The following is a 20,770-nucleotide window of genomic DNA, read 5'->3' as shown; positions in this document are numbered from 1 at the left end:
TAACGAAGATCTCTGAATTCTATTATCATGTGGGATTTATATCTGGTTACTGTTATCATCCAGGGTGCTGGGGAATCCAATTCCTTTTTTCTTGCCCAGAAATACCCCTTCCTTTCGAGCACCTGAATGATATCACTAAGCTAATTGAGCATTTACCAATCTATATGTCTGTTGTGAGAGGCAGAGAGGTCCTGCATTAGGAGGAGGTGCAGGCCCTGACATGCCACATGGAGCATTATGGGGTTGCTCCAAGTTAGCTAGCTCTTAGCTTAGACATATTTTAGTAAGGAGCCATTATCATGTGGCTCCTTGCTGGTTAATATTAGACCCAGAATGGGGTAATTGAGGTGTGAGGTGTGGTGCCTCTGGACTGGCTGAGCTGGATGGCTTTAGTGTGGCATACCTTTACATTCTATTAACACTTTTCACTTATTAATTTTCTAACACTATTTCTCTATTTTAATTACATTTCATGTTTGTATCACCCTCCCTATAGCTTCGGCTTCCTAAATACTAATTTATTAACACTATAGTTTTTTACACTGGTATTCCACGCTGGGCTTTCTGGCTCATTCTGGTGTTTTGGGGTGCCACACCCTGCACCTAGATATAGCGCTAGGGACCCCAAATATACAGAGAGGCCTTGATGCGGCTTTGGGGCTTAACCACACATTTGCGCAAATATGTGTAACGAAGATCTCTGAATTCTATTATCATGTGGGATTTATATCTGGTTACTGTTATCATCCAGGGTGCTGGGGAATCCAATTCCTTTTTTCTTGTTCAGAAATACCCCTTCCTTTCGAGCACCTGAATGATATCACCAAGCTAATTGAGCATTTACCAATCTACTGTATATGTCTGTTGTGAGAGGCAGAGAGGTCCTGCATTAGGAGGAGGTGCAGGCCCTGACATGCCACATGGAGCATTATGGGGTTGCTCCAAGGTAGGTAGCTCTTAGCTTAGACATATTTTAGTAAGGAGCCATTATCATGTGGCTCCTTGCTGGTTAATATTAGACCCAGAATGGGGTAATTGAGGTGTGAGGTGTGGTGCCTCTGGACTGGCTGAGCTGGATGGCTTTAGTGTGGCATACCTTTACATTCTATTAACACTTTTCACTTATTAATTTTCTAACACTATTTCTCTATTTTAATTACATTTCATGTTTGTATCACCCTCCCTATAGCTTCGGCTTCCTAAATACTAATTTATTAACACTATAGTTTTTTACACTGGTATTCCACGCTGGGCTTTCTGGCTCATTCTGGTGTTTTGGGGTGCCACACCCTGCACCTAGATATAGCGCTAGGGACCCCAAATATACAGAGAGGCCTTGATGCGGCTTTGGGGCTTAACCACACATTTGCGCAAATATGTGTAACGAAGATCTCTGAATTCTATTATTATGTGGGATTTATATCTGGTTACTGTTATCATCCAGGGTGCTGGGGAATCCAATTCCTTTTTTCTTGCTCAGAAATACCCCTTCCTTTCGAGCACCTGAATGATATCACTAAGCTAATTGAGCATTTACCAATCTATATGTCTGTTGTGAGAGGCAGAGAGGTCCTGCATTAGGAGGAGGTGCAGGCCCTGACATGCCACATGGAGCATTATGGGGTTGCTCCAAGGTAGGTAGCTCTTAGCTTAGACATATTTTAGTAAGGAGCCATTATCATGTGGCTCCTTGCTGGTTAATATTAGACCCAGAATGGGGTAATTGAGGTGTGAGGTGTGGTGCCTCTGGACTGGCTGAGCTGGATGGCTTTAGTGTGGCATACCTTTACATTCTATTAACACTTTTCACTTATTAATTTTCTAACACTATTTCTCTATTTTAATTACATTTCATGTTTGTATCACCCTCCCTATAGCTTCGGCTTCCTAAATACTAATTTATTAACACTATAGTTTTTTACACTGGTATTCCACGCTGGGCTTTCTGGCTCATTCTGGTGTTTTGGGGTGCCACACCCTGCACCTAGATATAGCGCTAGGGACCCCAAATATACAGAGAGGCCTTGATGCGGCTTTGGGGCTTAACCACACATTTGCGCAAATATGTGTAACGAAGATCTCTGAATTCTATTATTATGTGGGATTTATATCTGGTTACTGTTATCATCCAGGGTGCTGGGGAATCCAATTCCTTTTTTCTTGCTCAGAAATACCCCTTCCTTTCGAGCACCTGAATGATATCACTAAGCTAATTGAGCATTTACCAATCTATATGTCTGTTGTGAGAGGCAGAGAGGTCCTGCATTAGGAGGAGGTGCAGGCCCTGACATGCCACATGGAGCATTATGGGGTTGCTCCAAGGTAGGTAGCTCTTAGCTTAGACATATTTTAGTAAGGAGCCATTATCATGTGGCTCCTTGCTGGTTAATATTAGACCCAGAATGGGGTAATTGAGGTGTGAGGTGTGGTGCCTCTGGACTGGCTGAGCTGGATGGCTTTAGTGTGGCATACCTTTACATTCTATTAACACTTTTCACTTATTAATTTTCTAACACTATTTCTCTATTTTAATTACATTTCATGTTTGTATCACCCTCCCTATAGCTTCGGCTTCCTAAATACTAATTTATTAACACTATAGTTTTTTACACTGGTATTCCACGCTGGGCTTTCTGGCTCATTCTGGTGTTTTGGGGTGCCACACCCTGCACCTAGATATAGCGCTAGGGACCCCAAATATACAGAGAGGCCTTGATGCGGCTTTGGGGCTTAACCACACATTTGCGCAAATATGTGTAACGAAGATCTCTGAATTCTATTATCATGTGGGATTTATATCTGGTTACTGTTATCATCCAGGGTGCTGGGGAATCCAATTCCTTTTTTCTTGCTCAGAAATACCCCTTCCTTTCGAGCACCTGAATGATATCACTAAGCTAATTGAGCATTTACCAATCTAGATGTTGATTTATTTACAAAGTAGATTCTATGGTTGTTTATTTCAGTTTTGAGCATAAGCAGACACCTAAACCTTTTGAATTTAAAGGTATATAAATACACACTAGCGCACCACTTATCTTTGTGTTTTTTTGTCTTGAATTGTTTGAGGATCTAGCTAATCCTTTAGTGTGTGCAGCAAGTGGCTAATTAATGAATACTACTGATTAATTTGCGCCGGGATTTTTGGAGTGTATTTATCTCCAGAGAATCTTTTGCACCATAGCCGCAGAGGCTGCCCAGATATACAACCCTCCGAACCCGGCATATAAGGTAGGGAAAAATAGGGAAAGTTATCTCATACAATTTGATGGATAATTAAACCTTTAAAAAACGACCAATTCTCACCTCCTGCACTTTTTCAAAAAAGAGCTGTAACATTATTACACTAATCAAATTTCTTTTTATAGGTATGTGCGTTTAGCTACACAAGCGCTCTTTTAACAGTCTGTTCAGCAAGTCCGGTTCTGTTCAGTCCAGTTAATTCTAATCAGCAAGTCCAGTCCGGTTGTCTTCTCAGCAAGCCAAGTTGGTTTCAGCCCGGTCAGAAACTCTGGTTTAGTTCAGTCTGCTCAGCAAGTCCATACCGGTTCTGCCTGTCTGCAAGTCAGGTTTAGCTTTGTCTGCTCAGTAAGTACTGTTTAATTCAGTCTGCTCAGCAAGTCCAGATCTGGCCGATCATCAAATCCGGTATAGTTCTGTCTGCTCTGCAAGTCTGGATCAGTTCAGGCTGGCCAAGTATTATCAGTTGGTGTTCTCTCCAAGCTCATTTGTTGATGTCACCTGCACCAGTTCTATCACATGCCTATGCATCTCATCAGTATTTGTCCAGTGCTAGTATAGGGTGACCCAAAAAGGGGGCAGCGACCTGCACATTGGGTCCAGCAGAGCCCAAACCCCCTTGTGGGGCGTTCCTGCAGAAGACCACCGGCTTGCTAGATTCCGTGACCCTGGTTCTAGTTTAGTACTCCCTTAATTTCATGAGCAAACGGACAGAGCAGAAGCAGAGCTGTATGACAAAGATCAGTCTACATCAGCATTATGGAGGAACTGAATCGCAGAGTGATGGGTGCCGGGGAGACCAGAGAGGGGTCGCCTACAATAGTGGAAAGATAAGGGAGATAAGCAATGTTTTTTTAGCACTGAGTGGAGATAATGACAATCCTGCCAATGTTCTGGAGATGGAAGTGAGTGATAGACTTAAAACACTGAATAGATTACAGCATTTCCAAAAGTGAGGCAAAGGTGGAGAAGAGTACAGTGAAGTGGGCAAATAGGTAAGTGTCCCCTGTACGGGAGCTCTGGAGCCACACGCCCGCTTGGCTCTGCGTCCAGTGTTATATATTTTTAACAGCTGCTGTGCTGCCATAATGTGGCATAAAGCAGCAAACAATTCAAATACAGATTAAATAGATGGATGGACAGACAGACAGACACACACACACACACACACACAAATAGCTTATTGGCTGTCACATCTTAAAATGTTCTGCTTGGCCTAAGGCCCTGCCATGTAGCAGCCATAGTTGAAATGTAACATGGTAAGCAATGGGACGGCACACTGTACACTATTGAATTTCAGAAACTCCAGATATGATTCAGGACTGTTTAATACTTCCATTCCATAGAGCTAAAATAATTTGACAATTAAAAACTTTCAAAACCCTGTATGATGCAAATTGACATCTTCACCATGGTATTTGGATGCTAGGTTGACTAATCAAAAGGTCGACACAGCATATGGTTGACATGATTGTAAAGTATTAAAGTAAAAAAAAAAACAAAAAAAAAACAATCCATGTGGACGATTGGGAATAGTAACCTGTGCCCAGCGCAGAGGTAGCAGAGCATGGCAAGTGAGGAGACATGGTGCATTATTTGGGGTTCCTGGTCATTTGACAGAGTAAACACCAAATAACCTAATTTCTACCTTTTCCTGTGTCAACCTAGACACTGTCGACCTTTTCAATGTTGACCTAATGATCCACACCCCTTCATCATGTGTCAGCAAGAAACCAGGAAAGTTTCAGAAACTCTCCATCTCTCTACAATACTTTATATAGACTCAAGACCCACCTTTTTCATCAAACCCAGCCATCTATCATCCTAACCCTCTGTCCCATGCTCATTGTCTACTACTGTATTAGCCTCCACCACCTCTGATTGGAGGCTCCTCTTATATACTACCCTTCCTGTAATTTTTCCTCGAACTTCCCCTGAACCTACCTCCCTCCTCGTTTTCTAGTACTACTCTTCCTGTGCAGAATGTTTCCCTCCTATACCTTGTTAAAACCCTTGACATATTACAATAATTCTATCAAGTCTCCCCTTACCTTTCTTTGCTCCAAACTATCCATTTTAAGATGTTTCAGTCTTTCCCGGTAAGTGTTGTGATGTAGGTCATGCAACACTTTAGTTGCCCTTCTTTGTACGCTAATGTATTTACATCCCTTTGGAAATACGGTGTCCAGAACTGAATACAGTATTGCAGATGAGGCCATAACAATGACCTATACAGGGGCATTATTACTTTTTTCCTGCTACTGATGCCTCTCCCTATGCAACCAAGCATCTGACTTGCCTTTTTCATTGCTTTGTTACACTGCTTCCCTTTTAAGTCATCTGATAAAAAAAAAATAGGAATTTAATACCTACCGGTAATTCCTTTTCTCGTAGTCCATAGTGGATACTGGGAAATATAGTTACCATGGGATATAGATCAGGTCCATTGGAGCCTGGCACTTCAAGAAATAGTGTGGGCTAGCTCCTCCCCTCTGTGCCCCTCCTGCAGACTGAGTCTAGGAAAACTGTGCCCGAGGGGGTGGACATACTTCGAGAAAAGGCTATAAACATGAAAAGTGGTGAGGTAACGAACCAACACACAACAATAACAAGATTGCAGAGCTAACCAAAACAGAGGAAAGGAACGCTAACTCTAAGAAGGATAGCAAAGTTAACCAAACATGGAACAGGGAAAGCAACAGCAGACCCAACCACGAACACTTACAACCAGTTAGGGCAAGAAACGAAGCACTGAGGCGGCCGCCAAGTATCCACTATGGACTACAAGAAAAGGAATTACTGGTAGGTATTAAAATTCCTATTTTCTCTAACGTCCTAGCGGATAGTGGGAAATGTCGTTACCATGGGAAAGTCCCAAAGCTCCCAGAAAGGGTGGGAGTGCCGAGACCCCTGCTAAACCGCCTGACCAAACTGAAGGTCCTCTCTGGCCAAGGTGTTGAACCTGTAGAATTTTACGAACATGTTCAAACCAGACCAAGTAGCTGCCCATCACAACTGTAAGGCCGAGAAGCCACGGGCAGTCGCCCAGTAAGAACCCACCAACCTTGTCGAGTGGGCCTGGCTAGAACTCGGCAGCGGCAGAGTTTGCTAAATAGGCTTGTTGAATGGTCAACCTGAGCCAACGATCAATGGACTGCTTAGAAGCAGGACGACCAAACTTGGTAGCATCATACAGGACAAAAAGCAGTCAGATTTACGATGACGAGCAGTCCTCTTGACGTAAACTTTCAAAGCCCTCACCACGTCCAGGGACTTTGGAGCAACTGAAGTGTTGGACAACACTGGAACCAAAATTTTATTGATTTACGTGAAAAGCTGACACTACTTTCTGCAAAAACTGAGGGCTAGTCCTGAGCTCCACCCTATCTTCGTGAAATATCCAGTACGGGCTCTTATAGGATAAGGCCCCCAATTATGATGGTCATGTTGCTGGCTTTAGCCTCTGCAAGACTTGTGTCTTCCATGTCAGATATTTAAAGTTCACACTATGCAATGGTTCAAACCAGTCCGACTGGAGGTCAAGACCACATTGAGATCCCACAGAGCCTTGGGAGGGACAAAGGGTGGCTGAATGTGCATAACACCCTTTAGGAAGGGCTGTACTTCTGGTAGTACCGCTGGCCGTTTCTGGAAGAAGATAGTCAAAATCTGAACTTTGATGGAGCCTAATCGTAGGCCCTTATCCACGCCTGCTTGCAGAAAAAGTAGAAAACGGCCAAGTCGAAATTCCACGGGAGAATATTTTCTACCCTCACAACAAGAAACATATTTCTTCCAAATACGGTACTAATATTTGGATGTGACCACATTACGGGCCTGTACCATAGTTGAAATAACTTGAAAGGGTTTCCCATTCAAGGTTAAAATCTCCCAATCAACTTCCAACTATTGTAGCCGCGGTAAGTCTGGATAGACAAACGGTCCTTGTTGAAGAAAGTCCTTGAGTAGCGGTAGAGGCCAGGGTTCCTCCAGAGACAAGGTCAGGAGGTCTGTTTTGGTTAGCTGTGCTATCTTGTTATTGTTGTGTGTTGGTTCATTACCTCACCACTTTTCATGTTTGTAGCCTTCTCTCGAAGTATGTCAATCTCCTCGGGCACAATTTTCCTAGACTGAGTCTGCAGGAGGGGCACAGAGGGGAGGAGCTAGCACACACTATTAATTTCTTGAAGTACCAGGCTCCAATGGACCCGATCTATACCCCATGGTAACTACATTTCCCAGTATCCACTATGGACTACAAGAAAAGGAATTACCGGTAGGTATTAAATTCCTATTTTTTTTCAGATGACTTAAAAGCAGGGAAGCAGTGTAACAAAGCAATGAAAAAGGCAAGTCAGATGCTTGGTTGCATAGGGAGAAGCATCAGTAGCAGGAAAACATAAGAAGTTACTCACCGGTAATTCTATTTCTCGTAGTCCGTAGTGGATGCTGGGAACTCCAAAAGGACCATGGGGAATAGCGGGCTCCGAAGGAGGCTGGGCACTCTAGAAAGATTTATGACTACCTGGTGTGCACTGGCTCCTCCCACTATGACCCTCCTCCAAGCCTCAGTTAGGACACTGTGCCCGGACGAGCTGACATAATAAGGAAGGATTTTGAATCCCGGGTAAGACTCATACCAGCCACACCAATCACACCGTACAACTCGTGACACTCTATCCAGTTTAACAGTATGAAAACAACTGAGCCTCTCAACAGATGGCTCAACAATAACCCTTTAGTTAGCAATAACTATGTACAAGTATTGCAGACAATCCGCACTTGGGATGGGCGCCCAGCATCCACTACGGATTACGAGAAATAGAATTACCGGTGAGTAAATTCTTAATTTCTCTGACGTCCTAGTGGATGCTGGGAACTCCGAAAGGACCATGGGGATTATACCAAAGCTCCCAAACGGGCGGGAGAGTGCGGATGACTCTGCAGCACCGAATGAGAGAACTCAAGGTCCTCCTCAGCCAGGGTATCAAATTTGTAGAATTTTGCAAACGTGTTTGCCCCTGACCAAGTAGCCGCTCGGCAAAGTTGTAAAGCCGAGACCCCTCGGGCAGCCGCCCAAGATGAGCCCACCTTCCTTGTGGAATGGGCATTTACAGATTTTGGCTGTGGTAAGCCTGCCACAGAATGTGCAAGCTGAATTGTATTACAAATCCAACGAGCAATAGTCTGCTTAGAAGCAGGAGCACCCAGCTTGTTAGGTGCATACAGAATAAACAGCGAGTCAGATTTTCTGACTCTAGCCGTCCTGGAAACATATTTTCAGGGCCCTGACAACGTCTAACAACTTGGAGTCCTCCAAGTCCCCAGTAGCCGCAGGCACCACAATAGGCTGGTTCAGGTGAAACGCTGACACCACCTTAGGGAGAAACTGGGGACGAGTCCTCAATTCTGCCCTATCCATATGGAAAATCAGATAAGGACTTTTACAAGACAAAGCCGCCAACTCCGATACTCGCCTGGCAGAAGCCAAGGCTAATAACATGACCACCTTCCACGTGAGATATTTCAGATCCACGGTTTTTAGTGGCTCAAACCAATGTGATTTTAAGAAACCCAACACCACGTTGAGATCCCAAGGTGCCACAGGGGGCACAAATGGGGGCTGAATATGCAGCACTCCTTTTACAAAATGTCTGAACTTCAGGTACTGAAGCTAGTTCTTTTTGAAAGAAAATCGACAGAGCCGAGATCTGTACCTTAATGGAGCCCAGTTTTAGGCCCATATTCACTCCTGCTTGCAGGAAATGCAGAAATCGACCTAGTTGAAATTCCTCTGTTGGGGCCTTTACGGCCTCACACCATGCAACATATTTCCGCCATATGCGGTGATAATGATTTGCTGTAACCTCTTTCATGGCTTTAATAAGCGTAGGAATGACTTCCTCCGGAATGCCCTTTTCCTTCAGGATCCGGCGTTCAACCGCCATGCCGTCAAACGCAGCCACTGTAAGTCTTGGAACAGACAGGGCCCCTGCTGTAGCAGGTCTTGTCTGAGCGGCAGAGACCACGAGTCCTCTGAGATCATCTCTTGAAGTTCCGGGTACCACGCTCTTCTTGGCCAATCCGGAACCACGAGAATTGTGTTTACTTCTCTCTTTCTTATTATTCTCAATACCTTTGGTATGAGAGGCAGAGGAGGGAACACATAAACTGACTGGTACACCCACGGTGTCACTAGAGCGGCCACAGCTATCGCCTGAGGGTCTCTTGACCTGGCGCAATATCTCTCTAGTTTTTTGTTTAGGCGGGACGCCATCATGTCCACCTGTGGACAATCCCACTGATTTACAATCATTTGGAAGACTTCTGGATGAAGTCCCCACTCTACCGGGTGGAGGTCGTGCCTGCTGAGAAAGTCTGCTTCCCAGTTGTCCACTCCCGGAATGAACACTGCTGACAGTGCTAGTACATTATTTTCCGCCCATCGGAGAATTCTTGTGGCTTCTACCATTGCCATCCTGCTTCTTGTGCCGCCCTGTCGATTCACATGGGCGACTGCCGTGATGTTGTCTGACTGGATCAGCACCGGCTGGTGTTGGAGCAAGGATTTTGCTTGACTTAGGGCATTGTAAATGGCCCTTAGTTCCAGAATATTTATGTGAAGGGAAGTCTCCTGACTCGACCATAGTCCTTGGAAGTTTCTTCCCCATGTGACTGCCCCCCAGCCTCGAAGGCTGGCACCCGTGGTCACCAGGACCCAGTCCTGTATGGCGAATCTGCGGCCCTCCAGAAGATGAGCACTCTGCAGACACCACAGAAGAGACACCCTGGTTCTTGGAGACAGGGTTATCAAGCGATGCATCTGAAGATGCGATCCGGACCACTTGTCCAACAGGTCCCACTGAAAGATTCTGGCATGGAACCTGCCGAATGGAATTGCTTCGTAAGAAGCTACCATCTTTCCCAGGACCCGCGTGCAGTGATGCACCGATACCTGTTTTGGTTTCAGGAGGTCTCTGACTAGAGAAGACAACTCCCTGGCTTTCTCCTCCGGGAGAAACACTTTTTTCTGGAATGTGTCCAGAATCATCCCCAGGTACATTAAACGTATCGTCGGAACCAGCTGTGACTTTGGGATATTCAGAATCCAGCCGTGCTGGTGCAGCACTTCCTGAGATAGTGCTACTCCCACCAACAACTGTTCCTTGGACCGTGCCTTTATTAGGAGATCGTCCAAGTACGGGATAATTAAAACTCCCTTTTTTCGAAGGAGTATCATAATTTCCGCCATAACCTTGGTAAATACCCTCGGTGCCGTGGAGAGTCCAAACGGCAGCGTCTGGAATTTGGTAATGGCAATCCTGTACCACAAATCTGAGGTACTCCTGGTGAGGATGGTAAATGGGGACATGCAGGTAAGCATCCTTGATGTCCAGGGATACCATGTAATCCCCCTCGTCCAGGCTTGCAATAACCGCCCTGAGCGATTCCATCTTGAACTTGAATTTTTTTATGTATGTGTTCAAGGATTTCAAATTTAAAATGGGTCTCACCGAACCGTCCGGTTTCGGTACCACAAATAGTGTGGAATAGTAACCCCGGCCTTGGGAATACAGCTTGTGAATTGCCGCTAGCACCGCCTCCCTGTCTGAGGGAGCAATCGGCAAGGAAGATTTTAGGAACCGGTGGGGTGGAGCCGCCTCGAATTCCAGTTTGTACCCTTGAGATACTATTTGAAGGATCCAGGGATCCACCTGTGAGCGAGCCCACTGATCGCTAAAATTCTTGAGGCGGGCCCCCACCGTACCTGGCTCCGCCTGTGGAGCCCCACCGTCATGCGGCGAACTTGGAAGAAGAAGCGGGGGAGGACTTTTGCTCCTGGGAACCTGCTGTTTGTTGCAGCCTTTTTCCCCTACCTCTGCCTCTAGACAGAAAAGACCCTCCTTTTCCACGCTTATTTTTCTGGGTCCGAAAGGACTGAACCTGATAAAATGGCGCCTTCTTAGGCTGTGAGGGGACATGGGGTAAAAATGCTGACTTCCCAGACGTTGCTGTGGAAACTAGGTCCGAGAGACCATCCCCAAATAATTCCTCCCCCTTATAAGGCAAAACTTCCATGTGCCTTTTGGAATCTGCATCTCCTGTCCACTGGCGAGTCCATAAGCATCTCCTAGCAGAAATGGACAATGCACTTACTTTAGATGCCAGCCGGCAGATTCCCCTCTGTGCATCTCTCATATATAAGACTGAGTCTTTGATATGGTCTATGGTTAGCAGAACCGTGTCTCTGTCTAGTGTGTCAATATTTTCTGACAGTTTATCTGACCATGCAGCGGCAGCACTGCACATCCATGCTGACGCAATAGCTGGTCTAAGCATAATGCCTGAGTGTGTGTATACAGACTTCAGGATCGCCTCCTGCCTTCTATTAGCAGGTTCCTTAAGGGCGGCCGTATCCCGAGACGGTAGTGCCACCTTTTTAGACAAACGTGTGAGCGTTTTATCCACCATAGGGGGTGTTTCCCAACGTGACCTATCCTCTGGCGGGAAAGGGAACGCCATTAGTACCTTCTTAGGAATTACCAATTTTTTATCAGGGGAAGCCCACGCTTCTTCACACACTTCATTTAATTCCTCTGATGGGGGAAAAACTACGGGCAGTTTTTTCTCCCCAAACGTAATACCCTTTTTTGTGGTACCTGGAGTTATATCAGTAATGTTTAACACCTCTTTCATTGCCTCAATCATGCAGTGAATGGCCTTAGTGGGCATTAGATTAGACTCATCGTCGTCGACACTGGTGTCAGTATCAGTGTCGACATCTGTCTGAGGTAACGGGCGTTTTACAGCCCCTGAAGACCTTTGAGACACCTGGACAGGCACGAGCTGAGAACTCGGCTGTCCCACATTTGGCATGTCATCACATTTTTTATGTAAGGAGTCTATACGTGCACTCATTTCTTTCCATAAGCTCATCCACTCAGGTGTCTGCCCCGCAGGGGGTGACATCCCTTCCAAAGGCATCTGCTCCGCCTCCACATCATTATCCTCATCAAACATGTCGACACAGCCGTACCGACACACCGCAGACACACAGGGAATGCTCTAAACGAGGACAGGACCCACAAAAGCCCTTTGGGGGGACAGAGTGAGAGTATGCCAGCACACACCAGAGCGCTATATAATGCAGGGACTAACTTTTTTTTACCCTTTTCTGTAGTGTAGACTGCAGGGGAGAGCCAGGGAGCTTCCTTCCAGCGGAGCTGTGAGGGAATAATGACGCCAGTGTCCTGAGGGAGATAGCTCCGCCCCTTTTCCGCAGACTATTCTCCCGCTTTTTTCTGGAATCTGGCAGAGGTATTTACCACATATATAGCCTCTGGGGCTATATATTGTGGTATTTTTGCCACCCAAGGTGTTTTTATTGCTGCTCAGGGCGCCCCCCCCCCCCAGCGCCCTGCACCCTCAGTGACCGGAGTGTGAAGTGTGTGTGAGGAGCAATGGCGCACAGCTGCAGTACTGTGCGCGACCTTGGTGAAGACAGAAGTCTTCATGCCGCCGATTTTCCGGACCTCTTCTTGCTTCTGGCTCTGTAAGGGGGACGGCGGCGCGGCTCCGGGACCGAACATCAAGGCTCGGCCTGCGGTCGATCCCTCTGGAGCTAATGGTGTCCAGTAGCCTAAGAAGCCCAAACTGGCTGCAAGCAGGCAGGTTCGCTTCTTCTCCCCTTAGTCCCTCGCTGCAGTGAGCCTGTTGCCAGCAGGTCTCACTGAAAATAAAAAACCTAAAACTATACTTTCTTTCTAAAGGCTCAGGAGAGCCCCTAGTGTGCATCCAACCTAGGCCGGGCACAAAATCTAACTGAGGCTTGGAGGAGGGTCATAGTGGGAGGAGCCAGTGCACACCAGGTAGTCATAAATCTTTCTAGAGTGCCCAGCCTCCTTCGGAGCCCGCTATTCCCCATGGTCCTTTCGGAGTTCCCAGCATCCACTAGGACGTCAGAGAAAAGTAATAATGCCCCTGTATAGGTCATTGGTGTGGCATACCGGGCCCGTCGAGGCCAATCTGGGGCAATTAGAATTACCTGAACTCATTCATTTTTGAGTCTTTTTAGAACTCTTGGAATGAGAAGAATTGTAGGAAACAGATACACCAACTGGTAAGTCCACAGTGTCGTCAGAGTGTCCACTGCTATCGCCTGTGGGTCCCTCGTTTTGGAACAGTAACGACTCAGCTTCTTCAGACGAGAAGCTAAATACTCCGGGAGTAAAGCGGGCACTCCTATATTACTGTCAAATCCTTCCTATATTAAGATCACATACTATTAGGCATTACTAACGTATCACATGTCCTGTGAGAATAATCGAGGCTGTGTAAACGAATGCATTTAGACCACTGATTGTATTGTTAGACGTGTGTTAATAGTAGCGCAGCTACTTTTGCAAATACAGATGCCTGTCCTGGGCAGTGTGGTAATTAATTTAGCTAGACGCCCTGTCACGGAGCGTTCTCAATAGCCCGTTCTTATTGTAACAACCAGTATCAATCAAAGTGAGAACGGTGTTCAGAATGTATATAACCTGAGGATAACCAGTATTGGCTGCCCTTAACAGTATATTAAAATTGTGTACACATGTATTATAGAAGTAGTATTGAACTCCATACACCAGAAATATATGAAGTGTGTATTGTTGAGGCAATCTGAGTAACACATTCACGAGGCTGGATCTTAGTGCTGACACCGTGAGAATTAGACTAAGAAAGATACAGTTACTGTGATTAACTGTAACAGGGATACGCATGTATATTAATTGGCCGATGTGGGGACACAGTGTAGAGATCAGATGATTGTTTAATCATAGCCGCACAGCTAAGTTTAATCACTTACTATTTGTATATTGTGACGAGCAGTTGTATTCACACTGAAATTATGACGCCTGTCCGGGGCAATGCGGCAATAATTCAGTGAGACACCATCAGGGAGCGCTATTAACAGCTTGCTCACACTGAAATAACTATAAACAATCTAAGCGGGTACAATTCGGCTGTGCCAAAATGCAATATGGTTATATCTGTTAACAGATGATTTTTGAATCATATCTGCACAGCAGTTTCTAATTACCTGCCACTTTTACTATCTGAGGGGTAGTTATACCCACACTGACAGCACAAGATTGATATTAAGAAATTTGACTCCTGGGAGCAGGCATTATCAAAAATTAAGAATGCAAGAAGATCTTGTATGTGAACATGTAGGCTGATATTACAGCGATTAACAGAGTTTAATACATTATTATTGTGAATGACAGTAGATTTACTGATATTTTGAATCATTAATAAAGTGAATAGCAGGAGTGTTCTCTTATATCCCGGTGCTACTTATTTTAATACCTTTTTTCTTACTTTATATCTATCTTTTAATATTTCGCCTTTTTAGCTTTGATAGATGGGGATTTATTAATTCTTTATACCTAATAAAAAGTTATGTTTTATGATAGATCATTAAACCAGAGTGAGGTTGTAGGTGGGGAAGAAGTATTTAATTAGATATATATTCATTAAATATATATGTGATGTAGATTGTGTAACCCTAAATCGATGGAGTGCACCACAATGCTACTATCTTTCTCTTTTTTGTAACTTAATTGAGATGAGAAGCTATCAGATGTATTTGTGATTAACCGCACTGGTGAATAAGTTGTTGAAATATCTGAGGGCAAAGGCCCCATTCCCCCCGGATGCTACTTATGTTACTGCCTAGAGCAGAAGCTCCAGCTCTGAGCTCCCTCAGGTATCACCTGTTGTTTTTTCCGTGATCCAAAAGGGTCTCTAACTCCGAAGTACAAGTCTGTCTGTCATCCTCCACTGCACCTCTGCCGGAGGTTCCTCTATGCCGCAGCTCTCCACTCTTTGGGTGGCAACCCAAGTTCCCCGCGACCGTAGAGGGGCTCCCTAGTCATCGACATTGCCCTCCAACCATGAGTATTTAGCATTTATTCTTCAACAGTAATATCCAGTGTTCGTCAGTCACGTCATCGCAGCATTAATTTAACAGTAATATCCAAGGTTCTTCGGTAACATCAACGCAGCATTCATTCTTCAACAGTAATATCCAGTGTTCTTCATTCGCATCGCCACAGCATTCATTCTTCAACAGTAATATCTAGTGTTCTTCAGTCATATCACTACAGCATTCATTCTTTGGCAAACAGTCACAGTACTCTTCAGTCACGCTTCCTCAGCATCCTATCTTCCGTAGCATCATCCAATGAAGAATCCACGCATTGTCAGTATTCAGTCTTCAGCAGCGTTCTCAAGAGTTCCTCAGCCACGTCGCTTCAGTGAACTTTCTCACAGCTGCTTCCAGAGTATTGTAGCCTAGTCCGTAAAGTTCCGTTCTTCAGTGACTTATCCTTGAACCTCGAGTTATAGGAGAAGGAATAACATCTGGACTCAATTTCTCCGTGCTCCTGCAGCCACTCCTCCAACAAACCCCCAGCCGATGAACTTTCAACTTCAGCCCATTGTGACATACAGCAAGCTTTTATAGAGTCTGTAAACAGGTGTCCTCCATGACCGTGCCTTTAGGTATAGAAGCAGACACCTCTCTGTGTAGCTTTAAGATTTTACAAGAGTTAAGAGTATTGAAGCCAGACATGGTCCTGATGAAAATTCTGCAATAAAGGCATTGAAACTTTGTACTTCATCCATGCTGCAGTAATGCATTATTTTACAAGCCTCCAGGAGTACCGCACCTACACAGCGTATATAATATTTTCCTGCACCCTGTGCAGGAACGTTATCATTAATGGGAGAGCTGGAACCTGCGACTAATTTTAAATATAACCAAGGCTTGCAGATGCTGCGGGTAAAAATGAGAGTGTGTACTGGCTGATAGGCACGATAGTGCAATAGTGTGGAGGAATATATGATCGTATACACAAGATATTTAGGACAAGTTTATATACATCTGTCACTATTTATTTTTATAAAAGACACAAAAGACTACACATTGTACTACATATCACAAATGAAGAATACATATTCTTACAATTCTATATAGGTATATTGCATGCTTCTTTTCTTATACCATATAATTTTATGTATTTCCTTAATGATAATTAAGGCTCCACAAGACACACTTAACTATTTTTATTACTCTCAACTAAATTTGTAAAAAATAATAAAAAAAAAAAGACATAAAAATCACATTAGGTTCCTGCACTTGTATATTTATATTCACAACTATATAAAATACACATTTATGTATTGTTTCTTTTCCTCTAGCTTCTCATGGTTTATAAAGGATATATAAGTTTCTCGATGTACATACCAGATATAAATTTTCCCCACATGACCATTCATGCGTTTATTTGCAAATAATATAATACACTCATAATATCCAAGGTTATTCTTGAAAAAAATGTGTTTGAAAATTAATGTATATTGGACAAATGTCTGGATATGGTACTGCAGTGGTTATTTTTAGACTGTATTAATGGGTGTGTGCGGGGGTGGGGGGTTTGTTATGGTCTTGTTTTGTGTTTATTTGTTACAAAACTAAAAATTACTCAACTAAGAAAACAAGACTGATTTTGTGTATTACTACTGCCCTTTCAATATTCAGCATTAAGATAATTGACAGCTTTGAATAATTGTTTATAAATGTGACTAGACCTCACATTATTACGACTACCAGCTTATAGCCAGAGAACAACACAAAATAGGAGACTGCGCTTCTCACTTTGATCACAATTTTATCAAACAAGTAATAAAAACATACAATAAAATACAGATACCGGCCAGTATCATAAAATGACACATACTATTATTAAACCAAATACCAAACTATATTAGTATTGCCAATTGAGCATGTCAAGCTTAGTGGCATATAAGGATACCAAATGTTTAGATTCTTGGCTTTCTATCAGATGCCTCTTAGTGGAGCGGTTATATTATATATCTCAGTCCCAGTGGAGTTTCCACTTGTAATCATTATACTTTTATATCCACTTACTGGTAACACATTAGTTTTGATTACTATGCACAACAGATCTCATATGCAGCTTTTTTCCGGGTTAATAAACCATTTTACCTCTGAGGCAGTTAATGGTCCGTTGGTATGCACACATGCATTGTAGCTGGTTATTATATTATCAAACAGCTACTCTGGGCACACCATGCAATGCACCCAAAGTGGTACCTCTCCCAGCTGCCGTTGTGGCAAGCAGCCCTGCCTGAAGTCTCACATTGGTATGCAGAGTCCTTGATTGTTCCCCTTAGCACTGGGGTATGGCTTTATGGAGATTCACCGGACAGCTCAGCCGATCAATGCTGCAATACTTTAGAAAGGTTCCTGTCCTATGAAAAACGCGTTTCCCTGCCTCTGGACTAGTATCAGCGGCTTCCTCAGTGTCAAAAGTGCCTGTGTGTATTCAGGCATTTAAATATCTGATTTTCCGTTCTGCACATACGCACTGTACATGCGGGTCAAGCCTCCACTTTGCTAGCGCTAGACCCGTGGAGGCTTGACCCACATTACAGGCTCAATTGGCAATACGAATATAGTTTGGTATTTGGTTTAATAGTATGTGCTATGTATAATGTAATTTTATGATACTGGCCGGTATCTGTATTTTATTGTATGTTATTACTTGTTTGATAAAAGTGAGAAACGCAGTCTTATATTTTGTGTTGTGCTGTTCCATTGTATGAGGTAATTGGAACAGAATGCTCGGGACAAGCTGCTGACACTTTGATAATGACAGCGCCAGGTGTATATTTGTAGCAATTATAGCCAGAGAAACCGCTGTGCGCAACACGGACAGCAGCTAGAGGGGCTGAACTGTAATTTTAGACATACGACAACCCACATGTTAATTTAGATGGTGAGCTGCTCCACTGTAGCATGTCTGTAGGCCTTCATGTACTGTCGTAGCCAATGTTCACCTCATATCAATAGCAAGTGTTGCTCCACAGTTTCCACGTCGGTTATTCGCAATGGTGCCATTTGTCCAGTCACAATACACATTCACCACAGCAGCACACGAACTATACTGTTTCAGATATACTGCTATCCTTGGCCCAGAAGCCGATAATCATCCCTCTTTGCAACTCTGATAAATCACCCCTTTTACCCATGACAGCGAGTGATGTGTGCAGATGGCCTATCGCACACCTTATATACCTACAAAGCCAGTGCATGAAACGTAACGTACTTCATGGGCTACGCAATACCAACATCAAATGAAGGAGGTGGTTATAAATGTGACTCGGCCGTATATAATCTATGGGGTGAAACAGAGAAGCACATAAAAAGGTTCCTAAAAAAATATTCAGTAATCATAGTTCTGCTAGCCATAGAGAGAATCTCAGAGGGTCTTCTGGAGCTCTCTACTGGACACAAGGTGCTTTCTTCTACTACTAGCACCTGCATGAGCTTCTATAAAACACTTTAAAGCATACAGCGAGCAATTTAGAGCATAGAGTACAACAGAAGAGGATTTTAATTACCTACCAGTAAATCCTTTTCTCGCAGTCCATAAGAGATACTGGGGAGACCTTAGTACGATGGGTATAAAAGGGGTCTAAAGGAACTGGTGCACTTTAAAATTTCTTCCACAGGGTGTGCTGTCTCCTCCCCTCTATGCCCTTCCTAATACCTCAGTCTAGGAAAACTGTGCCCGAAGGAGATGGACATACTTGAGAGGATATATGACAAATGGACATACTTGAGAGGATATATGACAAACAAACAATGAGTGGTGAGATTAACGAACTAGCACACAGCAAAAACTAGCAAGAGCTAGCAAAACAGAACAGCAACGGCTGTCAAAACAATTTCACACAGGAACCAACAACTTGCAGGAAAGTTGAAGCACAGATGCGGGTGCCCAGCATCCCTTATGGAGTACAAGAAAAGGATTTACCGGTAGTTAATTAAAATCCTCTTTTTTCTATCATCCATAAGGGATACTGGAGAGACCTTAGTGCGGATGGGTACATACCAAAGCGTCCAAAACGTGTGGGAACCTGCTTTGATGCCTGCAACACTGTATGTCCAAACTGGACATCCTCTGCAGCCAGGGTCTCAAACCCGTAAAAAACTTGAGAAACGCGTTTGTTCCTGACCAGGTAGCGGCCCAACATAGTTGCAGGGCCAACACAACATGGGCAGCCGCCCAGTAAGAACCCACATTCCTGGTGAAGTGGCCCTTGATAGACCAAGGAATAGGCAAGGCCGCCAAAGTGCAGGCCTGTTGAACAGTAAGCCTAATCCAACAGGCAATGGACAACTGTGAAGGGCGACCCTTTTTGAGAGCATCATACAGCACAAAGAGAATACAATTTTCTGACAGTAGCAGTCCTCTTGACGTAAATTCTCAGGGCTCGCACCACATCCAATGACTCGGGAATGGAGAAAGAGGCTGAATCTGCTGGAACCACAATAGGATGATTCAAGTGAAATGCAGATACCATCTTAGGGAAGAACTGTTGTCGAGTCCGGAGTTCCGCTCTGTTTTACAGGACAGAGCGCCAAGTTCTGAAACACGCCTAGCAAAAGCCAAGGCTAAGAGCATAACCATCTTCCACGTAGAAATTTATCCTCCACTGACATCAGAGGTTCAAACCAAGAGGACTATAGAAAGGACAAAACCACGTTTAGATCCCAAGATGCCATGGGCAGCACAAAAGGAGGTTGGATGTGTAGGACACTCTGCAGGAATGTCTGGACTTCCGACAAAGCAGACAATTTCTTCTACAAGAAAATAAACAAGGCCGAGTTCTGAACCTTTATGGAGCCCAACCTTAGGCCCATATATCCACACCAGCCCATAAAAATCGCAAAAAGTGCCCAGGTTGAAATCTGCAGGAAGTATTTTTAGCCCTCACACCAGGAGACGTATCATTTCCAGATATGGTGGTAATGCTTCAATGTAACCGGTTTTCTAGCTTGAATCATGGTGGTAATAACTTCCACTCGCCATGCCATCACACGAAGCCGTCGTAAGTCCAGGTAGACAAACGGTCCTTCTATGGCCAGCTCCAGAAGAAGATCTGTGTACCAAACCCTCCAAGGCCAATCTGGGGCGATGAGAATCGCCTGAGCTCCTTCTCTTTTGATTTGCTTTAGAACCCTGGGGAGCAACAAAATCGGAGATAACAGGTACACCAGCTGCTAATCCCATGGAGTTGTCAGCGCATCCAACGCCATTGCCAGTGGGTCCCTCGTTCTGGAACAGCAGCACTGAAGCTTGCTGTTGTGCCGAGAGGCCATCAGATCAATCTGTGGGCAGCCCACTCTCCTGAGTGGAGGTCATGACGGCTGAGGAAGCCTGCCTTCCAGTTGTTGACTCCTGGAATGAATATGGCCAACACCACCCTTGCATTCTGTTTGGCCCAGAGGAGTATCTTCGATACCTCCCTCATGCAGGCCCTGCTCTTTGTTCCACCTTGCTGATTGACATAAGCCACAGCTGTGGAGTTGTCTGATTGTACCTGAATGGCCAGTCCTTGGAGTAGATGAGCTGCCTGTAGCAGTGCATTGTAGATTGCTCTGAGTTCCAGT

General features: G+C 44.4%; 1 protein-coding gene across 1 annotated transcript in view; it reads right to left on the bottom strand.

Annotated features, from left to right (window-relative positions):
* Positions 1–2,955: 2,955 nt before the first annotated feature.
* The window catches only part of LOC134936170 (gastrula zinc finger protein XlCGF17.1-like), a 69,577-nt gene continuing 51,762 nt past the window's right edge, over positions 2,956–20,770 (bottom strand). Inside the window, exon 3 of the mRNA XM_063931101.1 lies at positions 2,956–4,054. Within this exon, the coding sequence (XP_063787171.1) occupies positions 3,987–4,054 (68 nt within the window). The 3' untranslated portion in view covers positions 2,956–3,986. The remainder of the gene's footprint in view (positions 4,055–20,770) is intronic.

Source organism: Pseudophryne corroboree, chromosome 6 (assembly GCF_028390025.1).
Source record: "Pseudophryne corroboree isolate aPseCor3 chromosome 6, aPseCor3.hap2, whole genome shotgun sequence".
NCBI classification, from domain to species: domain Eukaryota; kingdom Metazoa; phylum Chordata; class Amphibia; order Anura; family Myobatrachidae; genus Pseudophryne; species Pseudophryne corroboree.
Note: the sequence above shows the minus strand (reverse complement) of the source record. Positions and strands in the feature narration are given on the sequence as shown.